The 27185-nt window shown below is 36.4% G+C and overlaps 1 protein-coding gene across 3 annotated transcripts; it reads left to right on the top strand.

Annotated features, from left to right (window-relative positions):
* Positions 1–3471: 3471 nt before the first annotated feature.
* Positions 3472–25548, top strand: C9orf72 (C9orf72-SMCR8 complex subunit). 3 transcript variants are annotated; one of them, XM_024558346.3, is made up of 11 exons: positions 3472–3556; positions 8222–8709; positions 9860–9919; positions 12571–12666; positions 13360–13424; positions 14591–14663; positions 16451–16567; positions 19007–19242; positions 22147–22204; positions 23518–23627; positions 23731–25548. In XM_024558346.3, exons 2-11 carry the CDS (start codon positions 8266–8268, stop codon positions 23915–23917), a joined length of 1446 nt encoding a protein of 481 aa, XP_024414114.2. In that variant the 5' UTR covers positions 3472–3556; positions 8222–8265; the 3' UTR covers positions 23918–25548. The 3 variants fall into 3 exon arrangements, with proteins under 3 accessions (XP_024414114.2, XP_053780987.1, XP_053780981.1); XM_053925012.2 differs by lacking the exon at positions 3472–3556 and adding an exon at positions 3757–3818; XM_053925006.1 differs by lacking the exon at positions 3472–3556 and adding an exon at positions 3825–4111.
* The last annotated feature ends 1637 nt before the right edge of the window (positions 25549–27185 follow it).

Below are 27185 nucleotides of genomic sequence, written 5' to 3'. Positions count from 1 at the left end.
AACTACTAATACTAAACTAAAGAACTACTTACAAAGCAGCGTACTAGTAAGTAGAATAAAGTATAAGTATAAATGAAAAAATATACTGAGAGTCGCAAGGAAAGCAGTAGCCACACCATAGGCAGATAAGCTCAAGGAGATATTCTGAGGTGGGTCTGAGAAGTATATGGCCCTGAGAGGGAGTCATTGACATTGAGAGAGCACCGCCACTCATCTGCCAAGACTCACCAAAACCATCAATGTGCACGGCTGACTGCATATAAACTCTGTCATGTTGTGACCAACTTGTCAAGAGACCACTTTAAAATCTGCCTTCCTCTTTAAAAAATTAACTAATGACCCTGTCTAAGATTTTTAAAAATGGTTGATTTGTCTTCCTACTTCTTGCTCTCTTTTTGCTGTGCGTTTTATGATGCTGTAGCAGGCTAGGAATTTCTTCCCCCTGGGGATCCTTATTTTGGGACTTTAAATCACTCATAACTGTTGCTTTTGAGGTGCAGAGCACCAACTTGGAAGGAACACAGGTTAATACCAGTGACGGGGGATGTGATTCTTCTCTTTGAGAAATTTATTGGCTCACTGTTTATACAATCATGAGTCTCCAGTGATGTTCTCTTTCAGGGCTATTGCCTACCTTGTGCATCATTAGAACTATAGACTCTTAGCTCCAGATATAGACCCACTAGAGCTTTCTAAACCATTTCTACAAACTACTCACAGAACTAACTTTATATATCCAGGAACCAAGATTCCAACTCAGTGTACTGTAATCCAGCCAAAGGTAATGCACCATAAAGTTTATATTGATGTCTGCAATGATGAATGCAACCACATAAAATCTCATTATTCAAAAGAAATTAAACTCACTGTGGTTTATACAGTAATATTTCTCATCCATGTCTAACATCAGATCATTCACATGCCAGTCCAGTTAAATATAATTTATTGTAATCTTGGTAAATGGGAGGTAATCAACTAGGCCTCAGCTCCAGCTCAGAAGCAGCACATAATACATTTCTGAAATATATTAATAAGCAGAGGATGGGGAAAAGGGTTCATCATAATAACTGACACTTAGGATGTAGCAAGAAGGTTCCCTAAGTTCTGATATTATACTTTTTGGAATTATAAATAGGCGCACAGTTTAAGAGGTTTGTAAGTCATTTGTTATTCTCTGTTATTCCTACATAATTACTAAAAATTGAGATTAGAGCCACCATTTCTTGATGCGTTGTTCCAAATTCTTAACTTGCTTGATTTCAGGTGATCCTCACAGCAACCCTGTGAAAAATTACTGTGCTTGCATTTTGCAGCTAAGGAAACGAAGGCATGGAGAAGTACTGTCCCATAGGCAGAGACAATACTTACACCAGCTCTGATTCCAGAGCCCAAGCTTTTAACCATCTGGTTCACTGCTCACTAGTTGAAGAGCATTTGTGTATGATTACTAATTAATTATAAGTGGAAAGGTAGGTACCCCAAAATTTCTAAGTAGAGACTTAAGGGTATCGCTCTGCTTGGAAATGGGGCACTAGGGCTCTTGCCTGAAGATATATTTCAATAGCAAAACCTATTTTAACTTAGATGGTATAGTCAGTCATTTGGGGTGGTTTATTTGAGCTGAGCTTTGAGGGAAGAAGTGTTAAACCCCTCAAGTCATCCTTTAGTACTGCTAATATGGATCACACTACTGCATAATTATATCATTTTCTCTTTGGTTTCCTGAAAAGGGGACGAGTGCTAGGATTTATCCTCCCCTTTACACATTTGAACGTACATGTGTTATGGACCACAATATTAAGTCATAATCACTTTTTCCCTCACATTTTTTTTATCTGATCCATTGAAAAACATACAAGCTACTGCTATGCAATACCTAAATAATTGTTTGATTAGATGTGGGGGAAATATTCATGTTCACTAGCTACAAAGCATCACGCATACAGAGCCACTTTTTTTATACAGTGGTACCTCGGTACTCGTCGTTAATTTGTTCCGGAACCCTTGATGAGTGCCAAATGATGAAGCATTTTGTCATGTGGGCAGCATAGTAACTCATACAAGTTCTGGCAAGTGCAACGAGTCTCAAGCAAGCTCTGAGTGATGAAACATTTTTTTTTGCATCAAAATGCAAAAGTACAGGGTTTGATGAGTTCTGAAGCCGACGAGTACTGAGTTATGACTGTATATTTTATTTCTTATGGTCACGGAGAATTTAGGCCTAGGTGTTTCATTATTTTTCTCTTAGGAGACATAGTTGTTCTGGATTGCTATTGCACAAGACCAGAAACCTGTTGGAAGACAAAAGAAAATTGTTTTGCCTCCAGGCAAAATTTTCAAGTAGAAAAACTCTTCTTGGTGCACCAGTCTGCTCCAAGGCACTTCATCCAGTCCCAGTCTTACCCTGAAGTGGGGGTGTTAATATGTCCCCCCACTAGGCATCATCTGAGAAAGGCTGTAAGCAACTCAGATCAGACTGGGGTCCACAGGACTCTGTGGGCTCTGGTGCTGCACTAAACGGGCCTGAATCAGCCAGCTAGGTGCCTTTAGGTAAATAATTTAATCTCTGAATGCCAGTTATATCCTCTGTAAAATAGAGATGATGACACTATCCATATCCTAAATGTATTGGGGATAAGGCATAATTCTTCGTGTAAACTGAGGAGCACAGCACCAAACGCACAGTAGGAACCAGGTGATGGGTAGCTATTTGATGTTATGAGCATACATCAGTGGGTAGGGAGTCTACTTCTATGTCTGAGGGAGTCATTTCTATTTTTATTCCTCCCTTTCTTCCTTGGTGAATGATAAAGATGCGCTGGGTGATTTTTAAAGATAAAAAAATGTTAAGTGCTACTCATATGTAATGAATAACCTGAATACACACAGTTGCAGAACAAAGGCTGATTTAACTAAAGGTTTAAAAAAATATTACAGCACATCAAACAAAATGTTAAAGTACCTTTTCAAAGGTTAAAAAAACTCACTTTGTGCGACTAGCAAAAATGATTTTTAAAGGTGTGAAAATAATGCTTGAGAGAACGTTTACATGTAAAGCAGACAAAATTGTGATGACTGTCTTGTGCAAAAAGGAAATTACCTAACTGAATTTGGGTTGAAGTTACAGTGTACTTAATTGTGCCATTAGGGAAAAAAATACATTCATTTATCAATATTTGTTGAACGCTAATACGTGCCAAGCACAAACAAAACAATTCACAACCACCATCTCTGCTTCGTTTCCTCAGGTCCCAGCAGCCTTTCCCCAGAAGGAACAGCCCTCTGTATCCTTGTTAATACCTCAGGCCAACATTTTTACACAGCGCGTCAGTGTGCAAAAGTACAGAGCATGTCAGCCCCGCCCCCCTTAGTCCTCATTCGTCTACGTCACAGCAAATCGAAAATGCCCAAAGGTTACTACGGTGTCCCACGAGAAAAAAGAAGGTGCTTTACGCAAGTATTTATTCCGCCCACATAAAAGATGGCGCTTGAAGAGGCAGTTATGCTCGCTGCCCTTTTCCTTCCTATCGGAGGCAGGGTTTAGAGATGGCTAGAGGTACGTGTTTCGAAAGTGTTTTGTGTTTTTTCCGCCTTTTCCCTCCTCCCCTTACTTTCACAGTATTTGCTGAGGGTGAAAAAGGAAAGATTAGATAAAATTTAACCGGAAAAACACAAAACTGGACTCAGTAAAGCGTCTTTGGGGATGACTCCCGCTTGGGTCGGGCTTGGGGGCGGGGCAGGGGGCGGGGCGGGGGCGGGGCTGTGGTTGCGGTCCCTGAGCCTGCGGCGGCAGCGGAGGCGCCAGCGGTGGCGAGTGGGTGAGTGAGAAGCCAGCGGACTGGTGACGGCTTTTTGGGGTCGGGGTCTACAGACCCCCACGGGGCCGGTGGGGGCGTCGGCAGCGGGGCCTCTTCAGCGGGTTCGCCTCATCCTTTCTTTTCCCCTGTCATCATTACCGAAACCGGCGGTGGGCTTCCCTGTCAGGCGCCTAGTGGATTTCCGTGCATCCGGGTCTTCCCGGTAGCGGCAGCGCAAAGACCAGGGGATGGGGACCGAGCTCTTTTGCCGCTTTCCCTACCGCAGTTCCGAGCTGGCTGTTTCCCGGGGACCGGTGAGACCCAGAAGGACACTTGGGAGGCGCGTTTCTGCGCGCAGGCTCCTCGGGAAGAAGGAGCCTTGGGCTCCGAGAGGCCTGGCGCGGGGAAGGCCAGAGGGCAAGCGGCGCGCAGCTGCTGCGGACCAAGTTGGGGGCAGAGAGGAGAAAATGTGGTTTGAGAGGGCGGTGTGGACATAACACGACCACAGAACTGAAAATTTGGGCAGCAATTCTAGGCTGGGTTGTGCTCTATTCTGTGGGACATGACCTAATTGTTTCACAGTTCCGTGGTTACACATACTTAAAGGAAGTGACCACTGTGACTTGGGCATTGCTTGACTGATGGTATCAGTATCATTTTCAGAAAGAAATGCACTGATTATAGGTCTGCTTTGTCCAGCCGCATGGGGTCTGAGTGGCTATGGTGAACTTTTCCAGGCTTCTGTATTTAGGAGACGGAGGAGGAGATCGGGCACTTGCCCAAGAGAGATGGCCGTGTCAGGAACAATGGAGATTGTTAGGCTCTAGCAAAGTAATAGTTTGGTTTGGGCCAGTGGGCAAGTTCCAGTTCTAATCGTTACCATTCCTGACCTGTGATGCACGGCAAGGGGACACAATACTTTTGGCGTTGCTTTCAATTTGTACAAAAGGAACTGGAAAATACTGTTAGATATGATTTCAGACTTAGGGAAAGTTAACATAATGGGGCCATCACAGACGCAAGAATATAATATAACGGAGGTTAGTCATATGGAGTCCAAATACTTGAAATATGATGGTGTTATGTGACGTAGATACTGCTGCCAGCACCTCAACCACACCCTGCTGCTTTTGAAGAAAGAAAATCAATTGGATTTGCCATACTGTGCTCTTTATACAAATGAGAAAAATCACAGACTGTATTTGCAGATTGTGTAGTAGGCTGGCACTAACCTGTTCCCGGAAATGATTACGTAGGCGCTAAAGATGGTTTCTTTCCTTATAAAGTGGATTAAATAGACTATTTATTTGACTCTGTTATCAGTCCAAAAGTTTGCTTTCAGAGACAGAAGTATAAAACCCATAAATTTCCTATCTTTCAAGTCTGCCCTTGGGTTCTATTATCTGAGAAACTTGAAGGTGTGAGACAGATGGCAAGCTGCGAGAACATCTCTGAGTCTTGCCTAAGGAAAATATAGAAAGTGTCACAAACTTTTGGGTGTTACAAGCAGTTCTTTGTGGATAAAGTTTGTCTGGCAGGTCCCTGTTTCCTAAAGTGGGCTGATTTAGGACCGCCTTCAGGCTGGGAGACAACACACAGAAAGGATGATTACAAGAGGTGTGAGTCTTACTATGGTTGAATACTCATCTACAACTGCAGTGGATCAGCCCACTTCCTAAATACCAGTCAGAGAAGGGGTGGCTGATTTTTAGTAAAGATTTAAGAAAAAGCAAAGCTTCAGATCTGCCGCTCTGCCAATTTAGCAAATGATAGTTAATATAATCTGCATATGTTGGACTATTTTCAAAAGTATGTTGGGTACATTTCATCAGTGCTATACTTTGTTTACAAGATCACTCAATTTGGATCCTGGCTTCCCTCAAAAGACTCTTAAGGCTAATGTTTGATAACCCTCTGGGGAAGCCAACACTGTGTATAAATAGATACATAGATTAAAAAAAAAAAGACTACTGGTTTTGAACTGATTTTTTTTCAGCCACATTCGTATGTATGTATTTTCTTCACAAAAAATGATGATTTTAAAAAGTATTAGTAAAATCATTTTTACAATTCCTAATTATACTTCTCTGTGACATTTCATTTCTCAGGTTATTTCTTTTGGCAGGATTAAAAACTAAGCAATCAACATGATCCTCATCCTTTGTTTTCTTTCTAATGACATTAGCAGTGAGACTGAACGTAATTAGTGGTCTATCATGGTTTGATTTCACTATCAGTTAAAAAGTTTTCCCATAACCCAACCAGATTTTGCCTTAGGGCTCAATTCAATTTTAGGAAATGTTTTTATTTTCAGCGCAATGATGAAATGCTTGAGTTGCTACCTTGCCTTTATGATTATCCACCTTTTTTTATCCAAAAAAAGAGCAAAAGAAAACTCTCTTGCTATACTGTTTTATGCCTGTGTGTTTACTTAATTCATTTCCTTGGCCTCCAGTTTGCTGCTGTTAATGATGACAATAGCATCATTACAGTTTCAGTTCAAATTACATTCTTGTATTTTGTCTTTGTAACTGACTGCTTAAATTGTGTCCAAAACAGTGAATACTTTAAACAAGCTATAAAGCTTATATCCACTTACAGTATAATATACAGATTAAAAAATAAACATTCCCTAAATGAATTTCTGAAATAAAAGATACACACATAAGAATTGTCTTTGTGTTAAACCATTTCTTCATCTACTTAGATAACCAAACTGTATATACTTATTCTTGACATCATGATAAAAGTGTTTCCTAATACTCTAAAAATAGAAGTTGCTGCTTTTCATCAGTCTCTGAACTCTCTTGAAAAGATGTAGATAAAATCCTGTAAGTAAAATGGTTTACTTTGATGTGAATTTAGTTATAGGTCAAATGTGTTCTCCCAAAGCAATCATATACACAAAGATAGGTATATCACATTTCATCTAAGAACTGCTATCTTTTACAATTTTGATGAATGGATTTTATAATTTAGACTTGCTTAAGTGAAATTGTCATCTTTTAAGAAGTTTCTGTCTCTGAATACAAATACTCAATTTTAATGTTAAACAAAAATGATTCATTTTACACTAACATCAAATTGAATATGCACCCTCAGAGTGATATATTTGAGTAGGTGAAGATATACAAGAGACCTGGGTTCTAGCCTGGCTCTGTGACCTTGGGCAGTTCATTTTTTCTGTGTCTGTTTTCTCAGTAGATTGAAAGGCTTGAACAGGGCCCATCTGGTTGTGGTGTTCTCTACATGTTCTACATTAACTGAAGCTTTTTTATTTCAGCCATTTAGAACTCTCTTTGTAGAGATAAAATGCTGTACAGCTGTCTCAAATAGCATGTTAAATGTTTTATCTTTGTGTTCCAGGGTCATTTTAAACATCTGTAATGAACTTTAGCACCCTGATACCTAGAGAATTCATTGAGAATAACAGGATGTTTGATCTTTTTTTCTTATCAGTCCACACTGCTGAGTTTTGGCAATTTTTTTCCCCCCTTTTAGTAGTTTTTACGGTATCCCGACTGTCAGGTGTTTTTGCTAGTTTTCTAGGACTGCCATAACAAAATACACAAAAATTTATTCTCTCACAGTTCTGGAAACTAGGAGTCTGAAAACAGGTGTAAACAGGGACCTGCTCCTCTAAAGGCAGGAAGGAAGAATCCTTCCTTGCCTCCTCTTGGCTTCTTGTGGCTACCAGCAGTCCTTGGCTCTCCTTGCTTTGTATCTGCATCACTTTAATTTCTGTCTCCAACTTTACATGGCCCTATACCCTCTGTGTCTGTATCTTCAAATCTTTCTCTCCTTATAAGGACACCAGACATTGGATTAGTACTCTCCCTAATCCATATGACCCCATTTTAACTTGATCATGCCTATTTTCAAATAAGGCCACATTTGCAGATACTGGGGATTAGGACTTGAACAGATTTTTTTGGGGGGGGGGCGGGGGAGACACACGGTTCAACCCACAATAAGCATCAGTGTCTCTAACTGAGCCCTCCCCTTCCTCATTTAGTCCTCTTTAGTTGAAATGGTTTAGGAACCAAGTATCTGATTATATTATAATTGTATATAGACTGGATTTGGGGGAACAGTGAGGATCTATTCTATGAGCTTTAGTTTATAATTATTTCCTCTGAATGTTAATAGGCTGTTTTAGTTCATTGTTACTTTGGATTTCTAAGTGTATTTCTGGATATACTTAAATACACAGTGACGAGTTACTATGTATCATAAAATTTTATCAGTAAACACTTACTGTGTAACCGTCAGTGCTAGTTGAATGTCTCTATCCTGGTTGGAGACATGCTTCCAAATCTTCTTTGACTGAAGAGGAGAAAACCACAGGTGGCAAAATTATTTGGGTTTTTGATGGATGAGTTTAAAATTGAACCTAATCATTGATTTTATATGTCCTTGTTTAGGTATCCTTGGAGCATTTGGATAATATGACAGGTGGGACATAGTGATGTCGACTCTCTGTCCTCCACCATCTCCAGCGGTTGCCAAGACAGAGATTGCTTTAAGTGGTGAATCACCTTTATTAGCAGCTACCTTTGCTTACTGGGACAATATTCTTGGTCCTAGAGTAAGACACATTTGGGCTCCGAAGACAGAACAGGTCCTTCTCAGCGATGGAGAAATAACTTTTCTTGCCAACCACACCCTAAATGGAGAAATCCTTCGAAATGCAGAGAGTGGGGCTATAGATGTCAAGTTTTTTGTCTTATCTGAAAAGGGAGTAATTATTGTTTCATTAATCTTTGATGGAAACTGGAATGGGGATAGGAGCACGTACGGACTATCAATTATACTTCCACAGACAGAACTTGGCTTCTACCTCCCACTTCACAGAGTGTGTGTTGATAGATTAACACACATTATCAGGAAAGGAAGGATATGGATGCATAAGGTGAGTGGTTTTGAGCTTATTAATCAGGTTAACTTAGCCATTGAAAGTTTATCTTCTGACATATGTATATCTAATTTTTTAGAAATAATAAACAGTTAACTTCAGGCAGTCGCTCTAGTTTGCATCTACCCTATTAGATACAGATAGATCTCGTCTGATGTCTATAATGTTCATAATGACCCTGGAAGGTAGGAGATGAGAGCTCCACATTACAAAAAAAATGCTAAAGCTTAGAGTAAATAGGGAACGGAAGTGTTAAAGTCCATATTTGTCTTGGGATCCTTTGACTCTAAAAGCTTTTTTGTTGGGGAGAGCATTGCACGACTGTTTCGCTCACTACTGTGTGTGGGTGCAAGCATTTCGAAAGAGTTGTTTCATAAGCAGTTGCCATGAAGCTTTTCATCCCTTTAACTTCTTTGCCAAGTTCCCACATTTGTAAAATGAGGAGGTTGAACCAAATGGTTTCTAGGAAGTACTCCTTTCCTTTCATTTCATTTTCATATCATAAATATTTCTGTTGATTTCATTCCTCTTGCAGAAGAAATTGTTGTTATTCCCTAAATCCTATAGTTTAAAATATATTGATACTTATATTTCCATATACTTTTGGCAGAACTGAAGAACAAATTTATTTCTCCTTTCTGCTTTGCAGTTTGATAGTAACATAGAAATCCATTAAACAGCTGTTCATTTTATGAGGCTTTTATTAGATAGTAAGGAAAAATAGTATCTTTTAAAGGAGTAGTTTCTTACCATGTTTGCAGGCTAGTGTCCTTAATTTTCACATGCATATGAAAATCATTTAAAATCAGGAAGCTCCATATTCTCCATGTTCAACGTGATGTTAGTGAATTTGAAAAATGGAAATCATTATTTTTGTGAGACTATGCAGATATTTCATTGACTATTTTCTGCTAAATTAAATTTTTAACTGTATGAAAGGGGGGGGTTACTTTATATTGTCTTAGGAGAGCATGAATTTGTTCGGTTAATTTTCTCATCCCCTTTTTTCTGCCCTAAAGTGGAAAGTATTTTTCCCGTGAACTAAATTACATATGAACGTGTCTGCTATTTAACTGTATTGTAAAAAAATAAATAAGCGTCAAATATTATTTATTTTAATTATTTTAATGAATTTTCCCTTGCTCAGGAAAGGCAAGAGAATGTTCAGAAGATAGTGTTAGAAGGCACAGAGAGAATGGAAGATCAGGTAAGGTGGCTGTTGCATACTGTCAAACACTCCCAGCACACGGCACATGTCTGTATGAGGCTCAGGGCCACTTTTGTTAAGGCCTTGAAGCCATATTACTTTGACAGAGTGAGCCTGAAAGTCAGCAGAGTCTTTACAGAGAATTATAGAATAAACTGGGTAAAAACTTGCATATCTTATCTTAGACCTGAATAGTTAAATGTAAAGTCTAATAGTAATTGCACCTACAGATTAATATTTCGCTACCTTTTTTCTGTATGCACAGAGTAAGTTTTGAGTAATGTTTATAGTCAGAATTAAAAATTATATGTGAGATTTTCTTTAAAGCAGTTTCTTAAACATTTGCACAGAAGCAGTTGTAACAGGCGGAAAGTGAGTACTCCAAAGGTATCTGTAGTTGTAGACACAGCTCTAAGCATAGTATATCTTTGAAATTTTATCTTTAAAATGCATGCAATTTACATTTTATTCTATGATATATCTATTTGTTTTAATATTATAATTTGCCAGTGATACTCCTCGCCTTTGCACTGATCAGGCTTTTGGTAACATCAAGTCTCTAGGAAACTGTGCTGTGTTTATCTCATGACTTTGAATACCCTTAGGGAGCAGGCACCAGAGTTTGAAAAGCATGATTGCAGAGATAGGGCTTCCCTTGTGGAAATGTCAACAAACCATTTCAGCATAAGGCAGAGAAGTTCTTCTGAAGCGGGACTCTCCAGTGGAGGAAGGTTTCTTTGCTTTTACTCCTATTGCTCCTGGCCACCCTCTTTGTTCCTACTGAAACTGCAGTATAAACGTCAAGGTTAGATTACCTTTTCTCTGGTTCTCTTCACCATGCTTGAAACAGAATATAATGCTAATTTAAACAAAAACTTTTCTAAAAGTTTGCGAAGTACAGGGATATTAAACAAGGAAAATACAAACCCTGTAAAATGACCTCCTTCATAATATTTTTATGTCTCTACTTTTGTAAATAACTTCTCGGGACAGAGAAAGTAATTTTGGGGAAAGGTCTGAGACTTACAAGAAAATATTTTCCTTTACCCAGAGAAGCCCAGCCTTTGCTTGTTGGTCATTAAGCAGGGTCTCAAAGAATGGGTTAACTTTTGCCAATCTCTACTTACAGACTAATTAGAGTTATCACAAGATAAGGAAATTTAGGACCCAACAAAACTCTGCTTTTACTGGGGTGTGTTTTTCAAACCAGAAGCCTGTCCTTACACAGTTACCACTGGTAATGAGTTCTATCTCTCTTTTAAGGGCTCTGGAAGATGTCCCACCCCTTCTGTGTCATGAGGAAAGTATACTTGGGACAAGCTAGGTTCTTAGAGGGGAAACATTCTCCTCAGAAGTGCAAGTTAGAGAAGTTTGAGGAGAAAAGGAAACTTAAGGGATTTTTTTTACAGCCTTTCTGTGTTCAGCCTTGTAGGATTTTTTTGTCAAGTTTCAATAAGGATATTCATTTGTTTTTGATGATAAATGTCGGATATCTGTATGAACTACTATATATGCCTAAACCTAAGGGAACATATTTTCTCACAATTAATTATCCTTTCTGAAAAGGAGTTGCCTGATAATTGAGTCCTTGCAAATCTCACATGATGTGCTTTCAGTGACTTTATTTTGAACAGTGAATACTATTTGGGGATGACACATAGTGTAAAACAACTTCAGTCAGTACTCAGCTCTGGATGCTCATAGCTGTCAGCTGATAAAATTGCTATAAAGGAAGCAATTACAACAGTAGCAGCTTCAGTCATTATTCTTGCTGATTCTCAGTATTATTGATTATAATTGTAAATAAGCATTTAAAAATTATTTTAAAGCCTTGGCTGGTGTGGCTCAATTGGAGCATCGTCCTGTTCCAAAATGGTGCGGGTTCAATTCCCAGTCAAGGCGCTGACGTAGGTTGCAGGTTCTATCTTCAGTAGGGCATGTATGGGGGGCAACCAATCAATGTTTCTCCCGCCCATCAATGTTTCTCTTTTTCATCATTGTTTCTTTCTCTCTTTCTCTTTTACTTTCTCTTTCTGTCTCCCTCTCTCCAACCCCCTCACCCCTTAAAATCAATGTACATATCCTCGGGTAAGGATTTATAAAAAAAATAGAAGTATTATCTTAAAAGAACTCTAAGGGAAACTTGTGTTTTATTGATTATTAAAGTATACATAAGTGGTGATTTTTATTTGCCTTTGAGTAAATTAAAGCTTATTATGAATGTGGAGGTTCAGTATTGATTCATGCTTTACTACTGTGTTCATTATTGAGGATTTCAGAGTCTTACACTTCGCTTTCCTCATTTTTAAATATAAAACACTTTGATGACCTTTAATTAATAAGATATATCTCACATTTCAAAAGGAGATCCTTTCTAAATTTGGTATGATGATTTAGTTATTGCATTGAACAGTAAATGATAAACCAATGATTCTGACTAAAGAAAATTATTTCCAGAAGAATAAAAATGAGTTTTCAACAGCATGTAAATCCTTTAGAAATATTTTGGAGTAGTAGACTTATTTGTAGCTGCATTTGAACCAAATTATTGATATTCCCGTCAAAGGGCATTATTCTTTGCTTTCATTATTTAATTTTTTATTGTCCAACTTAATGTTATTTTCTTCACCTCACTTTACTTTTTTGTGAAGGGTCAGAGTATTATTCCAATGCTTACTGGAGAAGTAATTCCTGTAATGGAGCTGCTTTCATCTATGAAATCACACAGTGTTCCTGAAGAAATAGATGTAAGTTTTATTTCATTAAATAGGGGCAGTCGTATGCTTTATCAATTTTTTGAGTTAAATGACTCTTATGTATATTAGTAGTATTCTTATTTTAGGAGTATGCATTTTTTGTCATATACTATTTGTATGAAGTATTAGGCACTTTAACAAAAACACTTAAAATTATAGAGGCTTTTTGGTCAGTGATAACTATGATAACATTAAAATTTATTTGGCCTTTTGTATTTCTTAAAATTTGGAGAATTTGAGACCTTGTAGAATCAATCAGTATTTTAATTCAGTACTTTTGGTAACAAAACAGTATACGAATGGAAGTTTATTCATATTCTCTAACATAGTTTCCCTAATCATTTGTTGAGGACATTTTGAGTCACACACTATGCATGCATGGAGAAGTCTTTAGGACACTGTTCATGTTGTTTTCTGACATTTTTGTCATTAAGATTTGCCTCCTGATTCTGACAGCTCAGAAGAGGAAGTTGTTCTTGTAAAAATTGTTGCTTAACCTGCCTGACGAGCTTTTGCATTTGTTCTTCTAAAAGTTTATGACAGTGCACAGAGATTGTTTTATGGGGATTCTTGATGCTTAGAAATGAGGGCAATGTGTTATATTGAACCTAGATTTCAGAAAACTTGTGTATTAAAAATGTTTTTTCAATATTATGCTAGAATAATTTTTTTGGTGCATTTTAGATTGCTGATACAGTTCTCAATGATGATGATATCGGTGATAGTTGTCATGAAGGCTTTCTTCTCAAGTAAGAATTTTGTTTCTTTTCATAAAAGCTGAAAGAAGCAGATACAAATCATATGCTCACCTATGACAGGATATGAAAGGAAGTCAAAAGCAGAATGGCTACTCCACACTCTTCCAGGGACAACAGTGCACATTTGAACCATTACTTAGCTTAGTGTTGTTTTTTCTTTTATTACATATCTGATATTTTTGAGGTTACTCTTTTTTTTAACATTTAAAGTTTAAAGTTGAAACTAAGAATCCTTTCAAAATAAGTTGCATTATGGATGCACTTGAATTATTTGGGACTAGAAAAGAAAATTATTTCTATTTGTACTGATCCTCTCCTTCATACAGTAGATTTTAGTACTTAAAGGTCTGGACCCGAAAACCAGATTTGCTGGGCTACTGCTGCGTAACCCCGGGCAAAGCTACCCGAAATCCATGTGCCTCTATTTCCTCATCTGTAAAAAGGGAATAATAGTACCTCCTTTATGGGATTGTTCTAACTGGTGAATGAGGTAAATCAGATAAGCACTTAAAACAGTGCCTGGCACATATAAGCACATAACAATAGCTAATAGCTAACATTTGCTATTTGCATTTCTCCTAAGGAAAATAATAATAGCCAGTATTTATTGAGTGCCTACATGTTAATCCCCAGTCTAAGTGCTGACTCTACATGTAGAGTCTCACACTCTGCTTTAGTGTTTCTTTAAAATTGCAGGTCACCATGAAATTTTATGCTTTAAAACGAGGAGTGAAAGAATAAGGCATGTGCTATTGTGCCCCACAGTCACTTCCCTTTAGGGGTATGATGGAGCTGGAGAGGCAGGGGTGTGGTTAGCCTAGAAGCCTTAAATGGCTTGAATCAGAAGCGCATTAGTCCTGATTGTGTTCAGTATGAGCCACTCTTAGCGTCATTTTTAATCCTCTTTGTCTTTACGTAAATCACTTAATCTTTCTCAACACTGCAGTTTCTTCCTCTATAAAATGGTGATATTTTTACTAAATGGGTGGTTTTAATGTTCATATGGGAGAATATCAGTGAAAGGCATGTAGAAATAAAGGTGACATTACACTTGTATCTTTGATGCTCTTCAAAGTTATTCTAAATTACCTGAAGCTCACGTGCCTTTTTTTTTAAGTTTATGAAATTGTTTTAATTTTTTTTTCTTCAATTCACAGTGCCATTAGCTCACACCTGCAAACCTGTGGCTGTTCTGTCGTAGTAGGTAGCAGTGCAGAGAAAGTAAATAAGGTAATTTATTTTGTAACCTAGCAAATAAATGATTGTTTAATACTGCTAACATGTCATGGATGGTAATTTAAAAGTCAGGTCACAGTCACAATGACCTAATAGTATAAGTGAAACCGGAAAAGACACCGGTGTTTGGGCTGCCTGTTACTACCAGCCCCAATAAGCTGTGACAGTGATCGAATCTTTATGGGTGCTTTATTCAGATGTGAGAAGATGGCGGGTTCATACCCTAACAGACCATCTTGCCTTTTCTTTCCAGGCCAATGTTTTTATACCAGGGAATAAACAAGGTGCGGTGAGGGGTTTTGAAGTTCAAGGAGGATTAGGTGAAAGAAACTACAACATTCCTGTCCTGGGCAGGTAGCTGTTCCACAGGGGGCAGTGGTTGTCTGTCTCTCCCTAGAACACAAAGGCCCAGATGCCTCCACTTGTCCCCAGGTGGTGGTCTTTAGCAGTGCCCCAGGAGGTCAGCTGTTTTCCCAGGAGCCAGGATGGGCCTTATCTATGTGTAGTTTCTGAAACAGAAGCTTTAACATATACTTACTTGCTAGGCTTACAACTTTTTACCTTAAACTAAAATTTTCCCACTCTTGAGTCCCCTATCACTTTGACCTTATTAATTTGAGAAAAAGGTTGCCACTGTTCTAGATTGCAAACCACTGCTTTAATGTAAAACCTCTAAATATAGTCTGAATTCCAACATAGTTACATGATGTAGAGGAGGAAAATTAATGTTCCCTCTCCTTCTAGGTTTTTGGCTGAGACCCCCTTATAATCAGGCAGATTCATTAACAGGAGAAAAACAAGTTTAATAACATGTATACCTTCTGTATACAGGGGAGTTATGCATGAAAACTGGCCCAAGCTTTTACCTAAAATACCATCTTCAGCTAATGACCAAAGGAAATTTTGATAGGGAATTATAGGATAAGGGAACAGTTAGGCAGGCCTTGCCTCTCCATTGGTAAGCTTTCTAGAGATTATGTCATCCTTCTCTTGATGGAGATTTTCCTTATAAATGTAAATGTTCTTTTACAAAAGGGTAACTTGCAGGGCTTCTCCCATATCTCCTGTTTCTTAAAAATAATCACCCTAAAATAATCCTATGTCAAAAAGACATATTTGGGGATGGCAAATTCTGCTCCCTTTCAATGGCTTTTTTGTTTCCTTAATAGATCTGTAGATCAAATTCTATTAGAATCATAGATTTCTAAGCCCCAAACAATGGCTCGCTTATTTTAAATAAAATAGGATGGAATTAATTCATGTTCTCTTACAGGATTTGGACAATTCTTGCTATTTATTGTAATGGGATTTCACACGTAGAACTATTAAACAATAGCCACAGTTCTGCCTAATTTTACTGCATTTAGTTTCCTTGTGCAGAATTGTTTGTTTGTTTGTGAAGCACTTGCTGCTATGTGAAGAAGCTACAAGTCAGTAACTCTACTAGGTCATTACTTCCTGCTTAAATAAGGACCCCTTGGTCAAGTAACTTTAGATCAGTCACCTGGAGAGTCACAGCGTGTATTCAAACGTTAAAGGTTTTGAGATATACCACACTGTAAGCTTACCAACGTTTCCCAGACTTACTTGACCATAGAATTCCTCTCTTTCCCACAACTGTTATAGCCCCTGGACTATTCTGGGTGACTAAGGAATACTTATTTCTCAGGGTGTATTTTATTGGCAAAAACAATTAAAATTTCTATTACAATTTTTTTCATAAAACAAACCAATAATACTTTTTACATTATATTTTAATGCTAAAATCTTTTCTTTTACAGATAGTAAAAACATTATGCCTTTTTCTGACTCCAGCAGAGAGAAAATGCTCCAGATTATGTGAAGCAGAATCATCATTTAAATATGAGTCAGGGCTCTTTGTCCAAGGCCTGCTAAAGGTATAGTGTATGTTTGTCACAGATGAAACCAATTTTTGAGACTTTTTGTAAGTGTATTTTGAACATTAGTAATAAATTTTTCTCATGCTTATGTGCCAAGGGGCCGACTTCCTTTACACAGATCTGAGCAAAGAGTATATGCTCAGATCTATGTAAAGAGTATATGCTCAGATCTGTTATGGATTTATAGTTAGTATCAGTGAAATATCACAGAATTATCTTTCTATGTGTTTCTCTTTGGTTTCCTGTAGCTGCCTATCTGGCCTTATGATTTTCTTTTAATATGTGCTTGAATTTGTTTGCATACCTAAAATAGGAATATTTCTATTTTACTGAACAGATTTGAATTTTTGTGTCACCATTATATGTTTATGTACCATATGCATTTATTGAAAAAATTTTAAGCTGCCTTCTAACTAGAAAAAGTGTATAAGATTTGCTCAATCTGTGTGTGTGTATTAGAAAAATTATTTTAAATTTTTGTTTTGTTTGCTTATGTTTGCCTTTGAAGGAACAAAACATAAATGTAAATTAGCCATTATTTTTAATAATATGGGGAAGACAGTTATTCACTTTATTGCATCTATTGTTTTGATTATAATCAAACACGTGAAATGTAAATTTCATACTGCTTATGTGATTCTGTCATAGAGGATGCTTTCTTGAGGATGTAGACATAACAAAATGAAAGAAAAATATTAAAAAGTGTTACAAATAAAAATTACATTCAGCTTTTGTATTTTTTAAATTTATTTTTAGACAGAGGGGAAGGGAGGGAGCAAGAGAAGGAGAGAAACATCAGTGTGTGATTGCCTCTCGTGCACCCCCAACTGGGGACCTGGGCTGCAACCCAGGCATGTGCCCTGACTGGGAATTGAACTGTCAACCCTTTGCTTCACTCAATCCACTGAGCTATACCAGCCAGGACAGCTTTCGTATTTTCAATAATGTGCATTCTCTGAGCTCAAAATATTAATATTTATATACCAAAACTCTTTAAGGAAAATCATTTCTTTTTAAAAATATTTTATTTATTCATTTTTAGAGGAGGAATGAGGGAGAAAGACAGTGAGAGAAACATCTCTATACAAGAGGAATATTGATCCATTGCTTCTCACATGCCCCCAACTGGGGACCTGGCCCACAACCCAGGCATGTGCCCTGCCTGGGAATTGAACCAGCAGCTTCTCAGTCTGCAGGATGGTGCTCAGTCCACTGAGGCACACTAGCCAGGGCCGGAAATCATTTCTAATTTGAATTGTACAAATCTGAAAATGAGAACTTCTTCCTAGCAAAGGCATAAGATACTTAGTACTTTTATTTCCTCGGCAACCTCTCATTTAATTACATGATTTTATCCTTGAAAGGTCTTATACCAGATGCATAGAGGAAAATTCAAACTATGATTCAATGATAATATGTTTGTTAAGAATTTTCTATGCAATTATAAATTCTATAGCCTTTCAGAAATGCTTTGACATTATGTATCAAGAGCCTTACAAATGTTTAAAGATTTAAATTGCTATTTCTACCTCTGGAAATTCATCCTAAGGAAGCAATTATATATGCAGGATATTTACTGATAAAGATGATCATCACAGCATTGTAAGAGTGAAAAAATTAAAACAGCCTTTGTCTTCTGTTCTTTTCAGTCACATAACAAAGTGCTTTATACACAGTATATCCTAGTTCCATGGCAACCCAACTGACTACAGTTAGAAAGAAGTGCATTTTTTACTTATTATAAAAATACATATATTGAATTTAAAAGAGCATATGAATAGTCGAGAGGAAGAAAAAGTTACTTGTAATCTCACAATCCATTGAATAACTACTGTTAATATTTGGCATGTGTCTTTCTGGTCTTTTTTTCTTCTATATGTTTTTTGTTTTTTTCACATTTCTCCCCACCAAAAAAATTTTTTTTTATTTATTGTAGTCTGAATGTTCTAAACTGCTTTGTTCACAATATTTTGTGACTATCTTTCAAAATCAACCCATAAACTTCAGCAGCTTAGTTTTGATCACTTTCTGGATAATTAGGTTGTTTCAATCACTAAAATTTTGTGCACAATCATGATTAATATCCAAGTATAAATTTCTAGAGATGGATTTGCTAAATCAAAGGCAGTTTTTCTTTTTTAATTTAAAAAATAATTCTTGCCCTGGTCAGCGTGGTTCAGTTGGTTGGAGGGTCGTCCCATAACAGAAAGGTCATGGGTTCAAAACCCAATCAGGGCACATACCTAAGTTATGGGTTCAGTCCTTGGTCCAGGTGCATGTAGGAGGCAGCCACTTGATATTTCTCTCCCACATCAATGTTTCTCTCTCTCTCTTCCTTTCTCTATAAAAGCAATGAAAAAATGTCCTCCGGTGAGGATAAAAAATAAGTCTTTATATTTTTTGTCATGTAAGACAGTTTGCATTTCATTATCACAGGATTCCACTGGCAGCTTTGTACTACCTTTTCGGCAAGTTATGTATGCCCCCTATCCCAGCACACACATAGATGTGGATGTGAACACGGTCAAGCAGATGCCACCCTGTCATGAACATATTTATAATCAGCGTAGATACATGAGGTCGGAGCTGACAGCTTTCTGGAGAGCCACTTCAGAAGAAGACATGGCTCAGGATTCTTTCATCTACACAGACGAAAACTTCACTCCTGATTTGTAAGTGATGCCCTGTCTTTTGATATTGTCATTAAGCGATACTATGAAATTGTATCATTTATGAGTAAGAACAAAACAAATGGGTCTGTGTTTAAAAAGAAAGAAACATTACTAGGAGAATTATGCTTGAAGAAATAATTTGGTTAATCAAGCTTTATTTTTTTCTTGAATGTCTATTTTCTTACTGTAATTGTGTTTCCCATGAGATAGATTAGTTCTTAAAAATAAATATTTAACTACTTATTTACCAAATATATATTGAGCTCCTAGGCACAGTACAGGGTACTAAGATTAATAGTGGCCAGATAGCCCAGCCCTGACATTGCTTATAGTCTAATGTATATGAGTCATTAAAAAGCATATGCAGGCCCTGGCCTGGTAGCTCAGTTGATTAGAGCATCGTCATGATACACCAAGATTTCAGGTTCGATCTCCAGTCAGGGCACATAAAAGAATCAGCCAAATGAATGCATAAATAAGTGAAACAACAAATCGATGTTTCTCTCTCTCACACTCAGTGAATAAATGTTTTTTTTAAAAAGTGTATTGAGTAAACCAAAGAGTAATTCTAAGTCTTTTCTTTCTTAATATATGACTAAAAAATACAACAAACCTGTCAAAAATATTAATAGAGTATTCTTTTACTTTGCATTTTATACTGTGGTATTCGTTCCTTACCATAAAGTCTGATTAGTAAATTAAAAAAATAAAAGTAATAGTGATAAAATATTCAATGTAGACCCAATTAGGGAAAAAAAATGGTGATGATAAATCTGAATTATAAAACCCTAAGAAAAAATTAAATGATGTTCTGAAATCAGGAAAACGTTTGTCGTATGCTATGATGACTCTCTCTAATTAATTTAAAGTGCCTGGCGCATAGAATGTGCTCAGTAAATGTTAACTAGAGTACTACAGGATTGAGTATACAAGGGAGCTACACAATTGGAGCAAGCAGCCCTGTCCTGTGTTTCTGAGAAAAATTGTGAGCTGAGGTAACAGACATGTAGAGCCCCAGTAGTCTCGCAGAGGGAGTTCACCAAAAACATAGAAAAGGAACGCCATGTCCAAGGGGTCCCTAGCCTCATGTTCAGGTGCAGAAGAATGACTTCATTAGGACCCTTCTTTCCCCACCTCTCCAGTGTTCTTGTTGATTCCTTAGAAAGCTTTAGGGAAATTGGTTTAGAATGTGAATTGGTCGAAATTAGAATTCCAGATCACAAAGTTTTCACATACAGTATTGTTAATTTTGGTACATACGTAGAAATTCTCAGAATCAATCTGTTCCTTTAAATATTTTCTTTCCTAAAGTATTTAATATTTGTTTTCTTTTTGATTAGTTGCTTCAGAGCTGTTTTGGGGGAATTTGTTGAACTTTAGAATGGGTTTACAGTCATCTAGTATTTTTTTAGAAAAGATATGTGTTATACTTTAACATTTCTTACTCATTTTAACCAGTTATGTTTGCTTCACTGATTTGACAAACTATGATCAGCCAGCTGTTCTTGTTTTGCTAATCATAACAAAATAATGTTATGATAAAATGTTTTTCTAGCTCTAAGTAAATTTTTTGATCATAAAACTGTCCAAATATATTTTTAGCTACTAGATTGTATATTGTTAAATTTTACATATTTTAGAGATGTTTTACTTTTTAGTTTATTTTAAACAATATTTATTTTTTAAGATATTTTTTAATTTTAAAAAATAATTTCAGTCACTGCCAATAAAAAATGAAAAATCAGTCACTGGAAATATTTTTAAATACTTCACTTCATCTGATTCACTGTGCCCAAGATATTCATTGAGAGAAACAGGTATGTTCAGAACAGTGGACTTAAATAGTCATATTCTCTGTCCAAAGCCAGAGAAGGTGCTGTCAGTGTCCATATTAATTGGACACCTAGTAATCATGAAGTCATGATTTCCACCACCCCGCCTTTGGGTTTCCTTCTGTTATTTGATATACCCTTCTCATAGAACTAGGAAATTTTAGGTACTTTCCTATTTACTTCTGCACATACAGCTCTTTCCTACCACTCCTCTCAGCTACTACTTTCAGTTAAAAATTGCTTACCTTATTAAATGTTACATTACCCCCTTTGACTTGAGTATAACCTAGCATCACAGGAAATTCTTTATGGAAGTAGAAGGCAAGGAGAGGAGAGGAAGAAGAGAAAAGCTCAAAGGGACCTGGGACCTGGAAAGAGAGCATTCTTTTTTATAAGCATCTACTATATCCTAGGTGGTGTGTTAGATACATGTTCTCTCAGGTGTGCATTACATCTTAACTTCTTTCTCTGATTGTTGTCAAGGTAGGTACTACTTTCCTAGAATACTAGCTGGTTCATGTTACTTGCCAGATGATGGGCTTGTTGATGCAAAACCCAGTGGTTGCGATATCCAGATAGTCATCCAGCTGTGTTTCTTATTCCCACTCAAGTGATTCTTAGCATTTGTCCTTTTATCTTTTTTCATCCTAAAATGTTCACTAGAAGTTATTGTACATAAATTTATCCTTTTATTTTGTTTTGGCTTTTGGTGGTAGTGGTATGTGTCCATTTTTATTGCTGTTTTATTTTTGAGATGTCAGGAATTGGATCTCAACATTTTTTTGTAAGCTGAGGGTGCTAAAATAGGTTGATAGATATTACATGTCAATCTTGGGACTGCTTATATCTTTAAGAGAAAAATGATTACATAGTGGCCTGATAAACTACAGTAATAAACAAAGGTCTCCTTGAGTTAAAATAAATATATATTTTATATCTTCAAATATATACATTGATTTTTATAAAAAATGATTATATATAATGTCCCATTTCAAAAAATTTAATTTATTGACTAGAGTATAGAATTACAGAATGTGTAACCATTTCAACATTTGGACTATTTTCTTCATAGGAATATTTTTCAAGATGTCTTACACAGAGACACGCTAGTAAAAGCCTTCCTGGATCAGGTAAATGTTAAACCTGAGATTGTCGGAGTGAATGATAATGACATGTTTGTTTGTTTTTTAAATATATCCTACAATGGCTGTACTCTATGTACCATCATAGAACTGAGTCGTCATCTTTTTGTAGTATCTCTGGTCTTTCTTAAAGTGTCTAAATGATTTTTCTTTTGACTTGTTAATGAGTAATCATCTAAATATTAACAATTAAAGATGTATCATTCCCCAGTTCAAATAACAAATGTTTTAATTTGGAGCACTACCTGTAACTTACAGTGTTTTCTTTTGGGGGGATGAAGGGAATGCATGCATAAATGTTTATATGCCTTAATTGAGTCAAAAATGACTTTAAATCCTATACATCTGTTTCAGTGACAGCATCTTAATTGCCTCCTTTTGAAAAAAAATCTGCTTAATTATACATTTGAAAAAAAGTACAGATTATATGGGACTTATTTCTTAATATAATAGAGCTTTGTCATAGTATTCTAAGGATGAGGTCAGGAAACATTGTCGTAGATGTAGCTCTGAATAATGAGTTCCTTAGGTTAAGTAGAATTTGGGGGAGGGGCTTCTTTATGATATTTATTAGCAGGGACATTAAAATATATGAACACAGCCTGTGGTATGTGTTTTGGTGGACAAGGGACTCTGGCCTGGATTTTGGCTCTGTCCAGCTCAGCAGCTTTTAGGTGTCCAAAGTTTTTCACAAACAGGAATTTGCTCTTTTCAAAAACCTTGTATGTACAATATAATAAGTGAATAAAGTATTGATACAGTGGTTGGCACATAGTCAACATCCAGGGCTATGTGGTCTGTGACATTTCAAAGTTCAAGGATAATAGGTAGTCATGTAATTCCCTGCTTCTCAAGCTGAAATAAAACCCTTCTGCTAAACCTGCACCCTGTCCCACATCACCGCCCCCCCCCCCCTTCCAGAACAAGAGCACTAGAGGGATATGGATATCTCAAAATCTTTCTCTAAGCACGGCTCGGCTTCTGGGAAGATGTGGGCAAAAAAAGTTGAGTAACACAACTGGGAGTAACTTGTAATTGATTTTTAATTAAATAGATATGCATATATTCGTAGGTAGAATGCAGAATGCTAACTTTTAAATATGAAGTAGAACTGCCAGGCTCTCTCCAGACTTAGTACTTCTGTCATACCCCAGCCTGTTGGGAGACACCAATAGAAATGATTGAGGGGAACTCCTCTAATGTGTGTTACCTGCCAGATGCTGTTAATGCTGTGATTCAAACGTGCAATGTAAGTAGAATGAGAGCAAAATATATTTTTTTAATATTTTGTTTTCCTGTAGGTCTTCCATTTGAAACCTGGCTTATCTCTCAGGAGTACTTTCCTTGCACAGTTTCTACTCGTCCTTCACAGAAAAGCCTTGACGCTAGTAAAATATATAGAAGATGATACGTAAGTAAAACTATATGGATGAGAAACTTTTGTGCATCATTTTGTTTTGTTTTCTTCCCTTTGGACATTTTCTATATTACATATACATATTTTTTATTTGTAGGCAGAAGGGGAAAAAGCCCTTTAAATCTCTTCGGAACCTGAAGATAGACCTTGATTTAACAGCAGAGGGCGATCTTAACATAATAATGGCTTTAGCTGAGAAAATTAAACCAGGACTACACTCCTTTATCTTTGGAAGACCTTTCTATACTAGTGTACAAGAGCGAGATGTTCTAATGACTTTTTAAATGTGTAACGTACTAAGTATATTTCGTCACAATCATGACTGCTGCTAAAGTAGCTCAGTGGGATGGCACACATCAATCCCTGGGGTTGCGCCCCAGAGTTCTACTCAGCAGTGTCAGCTACACTTAGTTACACTACAGTTGTCACGAGAAGTCTGCAAGGGATGTCAGGTGCATTGTTAACAATGAATGGATCTTTTCCTACTTGTGCTTTCTTGGGATACAGATTTCTGTTTACAATTATAATATTATTGCTATCTTTAAAAAGATATAATAATAGGATAGACTCTTGACCACAACTACTGTTTTTTGAAACTTAGACTTCGTGGTTTACACGTATCAAAGTGAAATCTTTGTTAGCTTCCACAGATGTAATACTAGTTGACTTTCCATTTTTGCTGTTTCTCGGAATATGAAAGAACTGTAATTGGTTGCAATCGGCTGGAAACTAGAGCATCTAACTCATTTCAGTTCCATATACAGGAAGTTAACTTGAACCTATGGTAAGTTTTAGAAAGAAAATACTGTTCAAGCAGCTGTTTAGTTAAAATTAGTAACTAGAGCCTACTCTGTAGACTTAGTCATTCAGATTCAGTCGGTGTAGAAATGTCAATGTGTTTAGTCCCGATTGTGATAAACCTCAGTTGGGATGGCTTTTGTTTGTTTGTTAAGCTCTGTCAAAAAAAAAAATATATAGGAAATTGGATTTTATGTTTTAGTAGTTCTTGACAACTATATAACTTAATTTTCATTATTTTTGAGACAAGTGGAAAAGTGTACCTCTTGTGTCCTTTTTTCCCTTGGAAAAAATATAATTACTTGGAAGAAGTTTGGATTTCACTAGTCAGTCATTGTCATCTTATTTTCATCTCATAGAGTCTTATGTTCAGTTGGCAATCATTGTAACTCTAAGATTTTAAATAGAGAATATACTAATTATCTTTTTTCAGGAATAGAGAATAATATCTTTTTATATTTTTGCACATATTTTTATAGTTGTTGCTGTGTGTCTTTGCCTGCAACATGTGAGGAATAGCAGGAGAAACTTTACTGACATGTTATTTACTAGGTGTTACTTTGGCAGTACTGCCAAAGTTTTCTTAATATGCTTGGACCATTTTGCTGGCTATAAAATAACTGATTAACATAATTGTGTGCTAGAACAGTGTTGACGTAGTAGTATATGTGAACATAATGCTTTTTTTAAATCTAAGAATGTGGAAGTAACACAAAAGGGAAAAATATTTATAAGGGATAAAAGTGATCGTGCCCCTCTGCCTTGACCCAAAGTTACCCAAGAATATCTTCTGTTCTGAAAAGTCCTAATAGTCTTTCACATCTCTAATAAGAAAGATGTAGGCATCTTGATTTTCACCCACACGGAACTAGATGACTGATGCTGTATAGCTCAGGCATGAAAAGATGTACACATACCACCTCTTTGTACCCTGTAGTTTTTTTTTTTAAAGTGATTATTTAAGTGCAGACATATTTTTTTTCTTTTTTGCTGGTTTATTGTGTTATTATATAGAATGCAAGTTGTACAGTGAAATAAGTTATTAAAGCATGTGTAAACATTGCTACATATATTTTCTCCTAGAAGGAGAATTTTGAATAAAGTATCTTTGAAATTTTGTCTCTTATGGTTACTTATTTAGAAGAACAATGCTATGATATTGAAAGACTGGTTTCTTGTTCATGACAGTCATATTGAATCTAACCTTTTTTTTTTTTTTTTAAGAAAATACATGTAAGGTTTCATTTAATGCTGGTAATGGGAAACAGAGTTTGCCACCCCAAAACAGGCCTTTTGGGATCTTGATTATTTTAAGCTGAATATTTTTAAGAAACAAAAGACTCATAAAGAACCTTTGACTGTCCTAACTGCCCCCCAAAATTAAGAGAACCTGCACCAATGAGGGAAATACCATCGTAGTGAACCTCAGTTTCATATGAATTAAGTGTGGTAAGCCAGGAGGGACCTAGCAAGGCCCTTTGATTCAGGTCTGTGTCCCATAGTTAAAGATGGCCCAGCAGACATGTACAAACATTTGCTTTCCTATCTTCAGGTGAATTGTTTTCCTGTTCTTTGAAGTCCCAAGCCACCACCCTACCCACTTTCTCCTTAGCTCAAGATAGCATATAAGCCTCAACTGCCTCTGTTCTGGGATCTCATTTTATGGATCCCCCCATATGTCCATGCCTAATAAATTTGGTCACTTTCTCCTGTTAATCTGTCTCATGTTAATTTGGTTATTAGTCCAGCCAGAAGAACTTAGAAGGTAGAAGGAAAATTATTCTTCCACCCACACACTGGAATCTTATGTTGTTTTTTCCCTTTTCTGTTTTTTTTTTTTTTTTTTTTTTACGAAAAGTCTTTCTGCTTAATTCCCAAGATTGCATTTTGATTTTTTAAATCTATATATTAATATTTCAAATACAAGATAATTGTTGAATAAGTACTTTTTAAAATTCCTATAATGATATTAATATAACCTAAACTGAAGTTATTCCTTCCAGATATCTGGAAAACAAATAAGATTTGACATTATTTACACCAGGAAAAAAATTCATAAATATAACAGTTGAGGTGAAATGTTTCTTTAAAAGAAGATGTGATTTATTGCATAACTAAGATTCTCAAAGAGGAAACCAAAACTTAATGTTTCCATTTTATCTCTTGCTGGCTCATTAGCTGTAACTGTTGTTTTAGTGATTGCTTTAGGGTTATAGCAAGTGACCTACTACTTGTCCTATACTAGAAACATACAGTGTAAGAACCTTATACTTAAGGTAACATTTCTCCCTTCTCATCTCTATGCCTCGTGACTTCACATTTTCCTTCTACATATGTTATAAACTCCACACTTTATTATCTTTTTGCTTAAAGTTATATTTAAAGGTGTTTAAATATAAATATCCTAAACATCCCAATGAAAATGCAGAATTTATCAGATTGGATTAAAAAATATCCAGTTATATTCTGTGAACAAGAATTCTGTCAACATAAAAATATAGTACAAACATTAAAAGGATGGAAAAAGGTATACCATTCTAACACTAATCAAGAAAGCCAAAGTAGCTACCTTGTTAATAGCAGGCAAAGTAGATTTCAGAGCAAAGAATATTACCATGGATAAAGATAATTTTATGCCAACCATCTTGCTGATGTTCAGCAAGAAGCCATGACAGTCCTAAGTGCTTGTTTATCTAACATCATCTTCAAAAATACATGCAGCAAAAACTGATAGAACTGTAAGGAGAAATAAAC

Source organism: Desmodus rotundus, chromosome 1 (assembly GCF_022682495.2).
Source record: "Desmodus rotundus isolate HL8 chromosome 1, HLdesRot8A.1, whole genome shotgun sequence".
NCBI lineage: Eukaryota > Metazoa > Chordata > Mammalia > Chiroptera > Phyllostomidae > Desmodus > Desmodus rotundus.
The sequence above is the reverse complement of the archived record's forward strand: the minus strand, read 5'-3'. Positions and strand labels throughout refer to the sequence as shown.

Coding starts and splice junctions, on each gene's coding strand:
- C9orf72 (XM_024558346.3), top strand. CDS start 8,266: ATGTCGACTCTCTGTCCTCCACCATCTCCAGCGGTTGCCAAGACAGAG. Junction 13,425..14,590: donor CATGAAGGCTTTCTTCTCAA/GTAAGAATTTTG, acceptor TTCAATTCACAG/TGCCATTAGCTCACACCTGC. Junction 23,628..23,730: donor AAATATATAGAAGATGATAC/GTAAGTAAAACT, acceptor TTTTATTTGTAG/GCAGAAGGGGAAAAAGCCCT.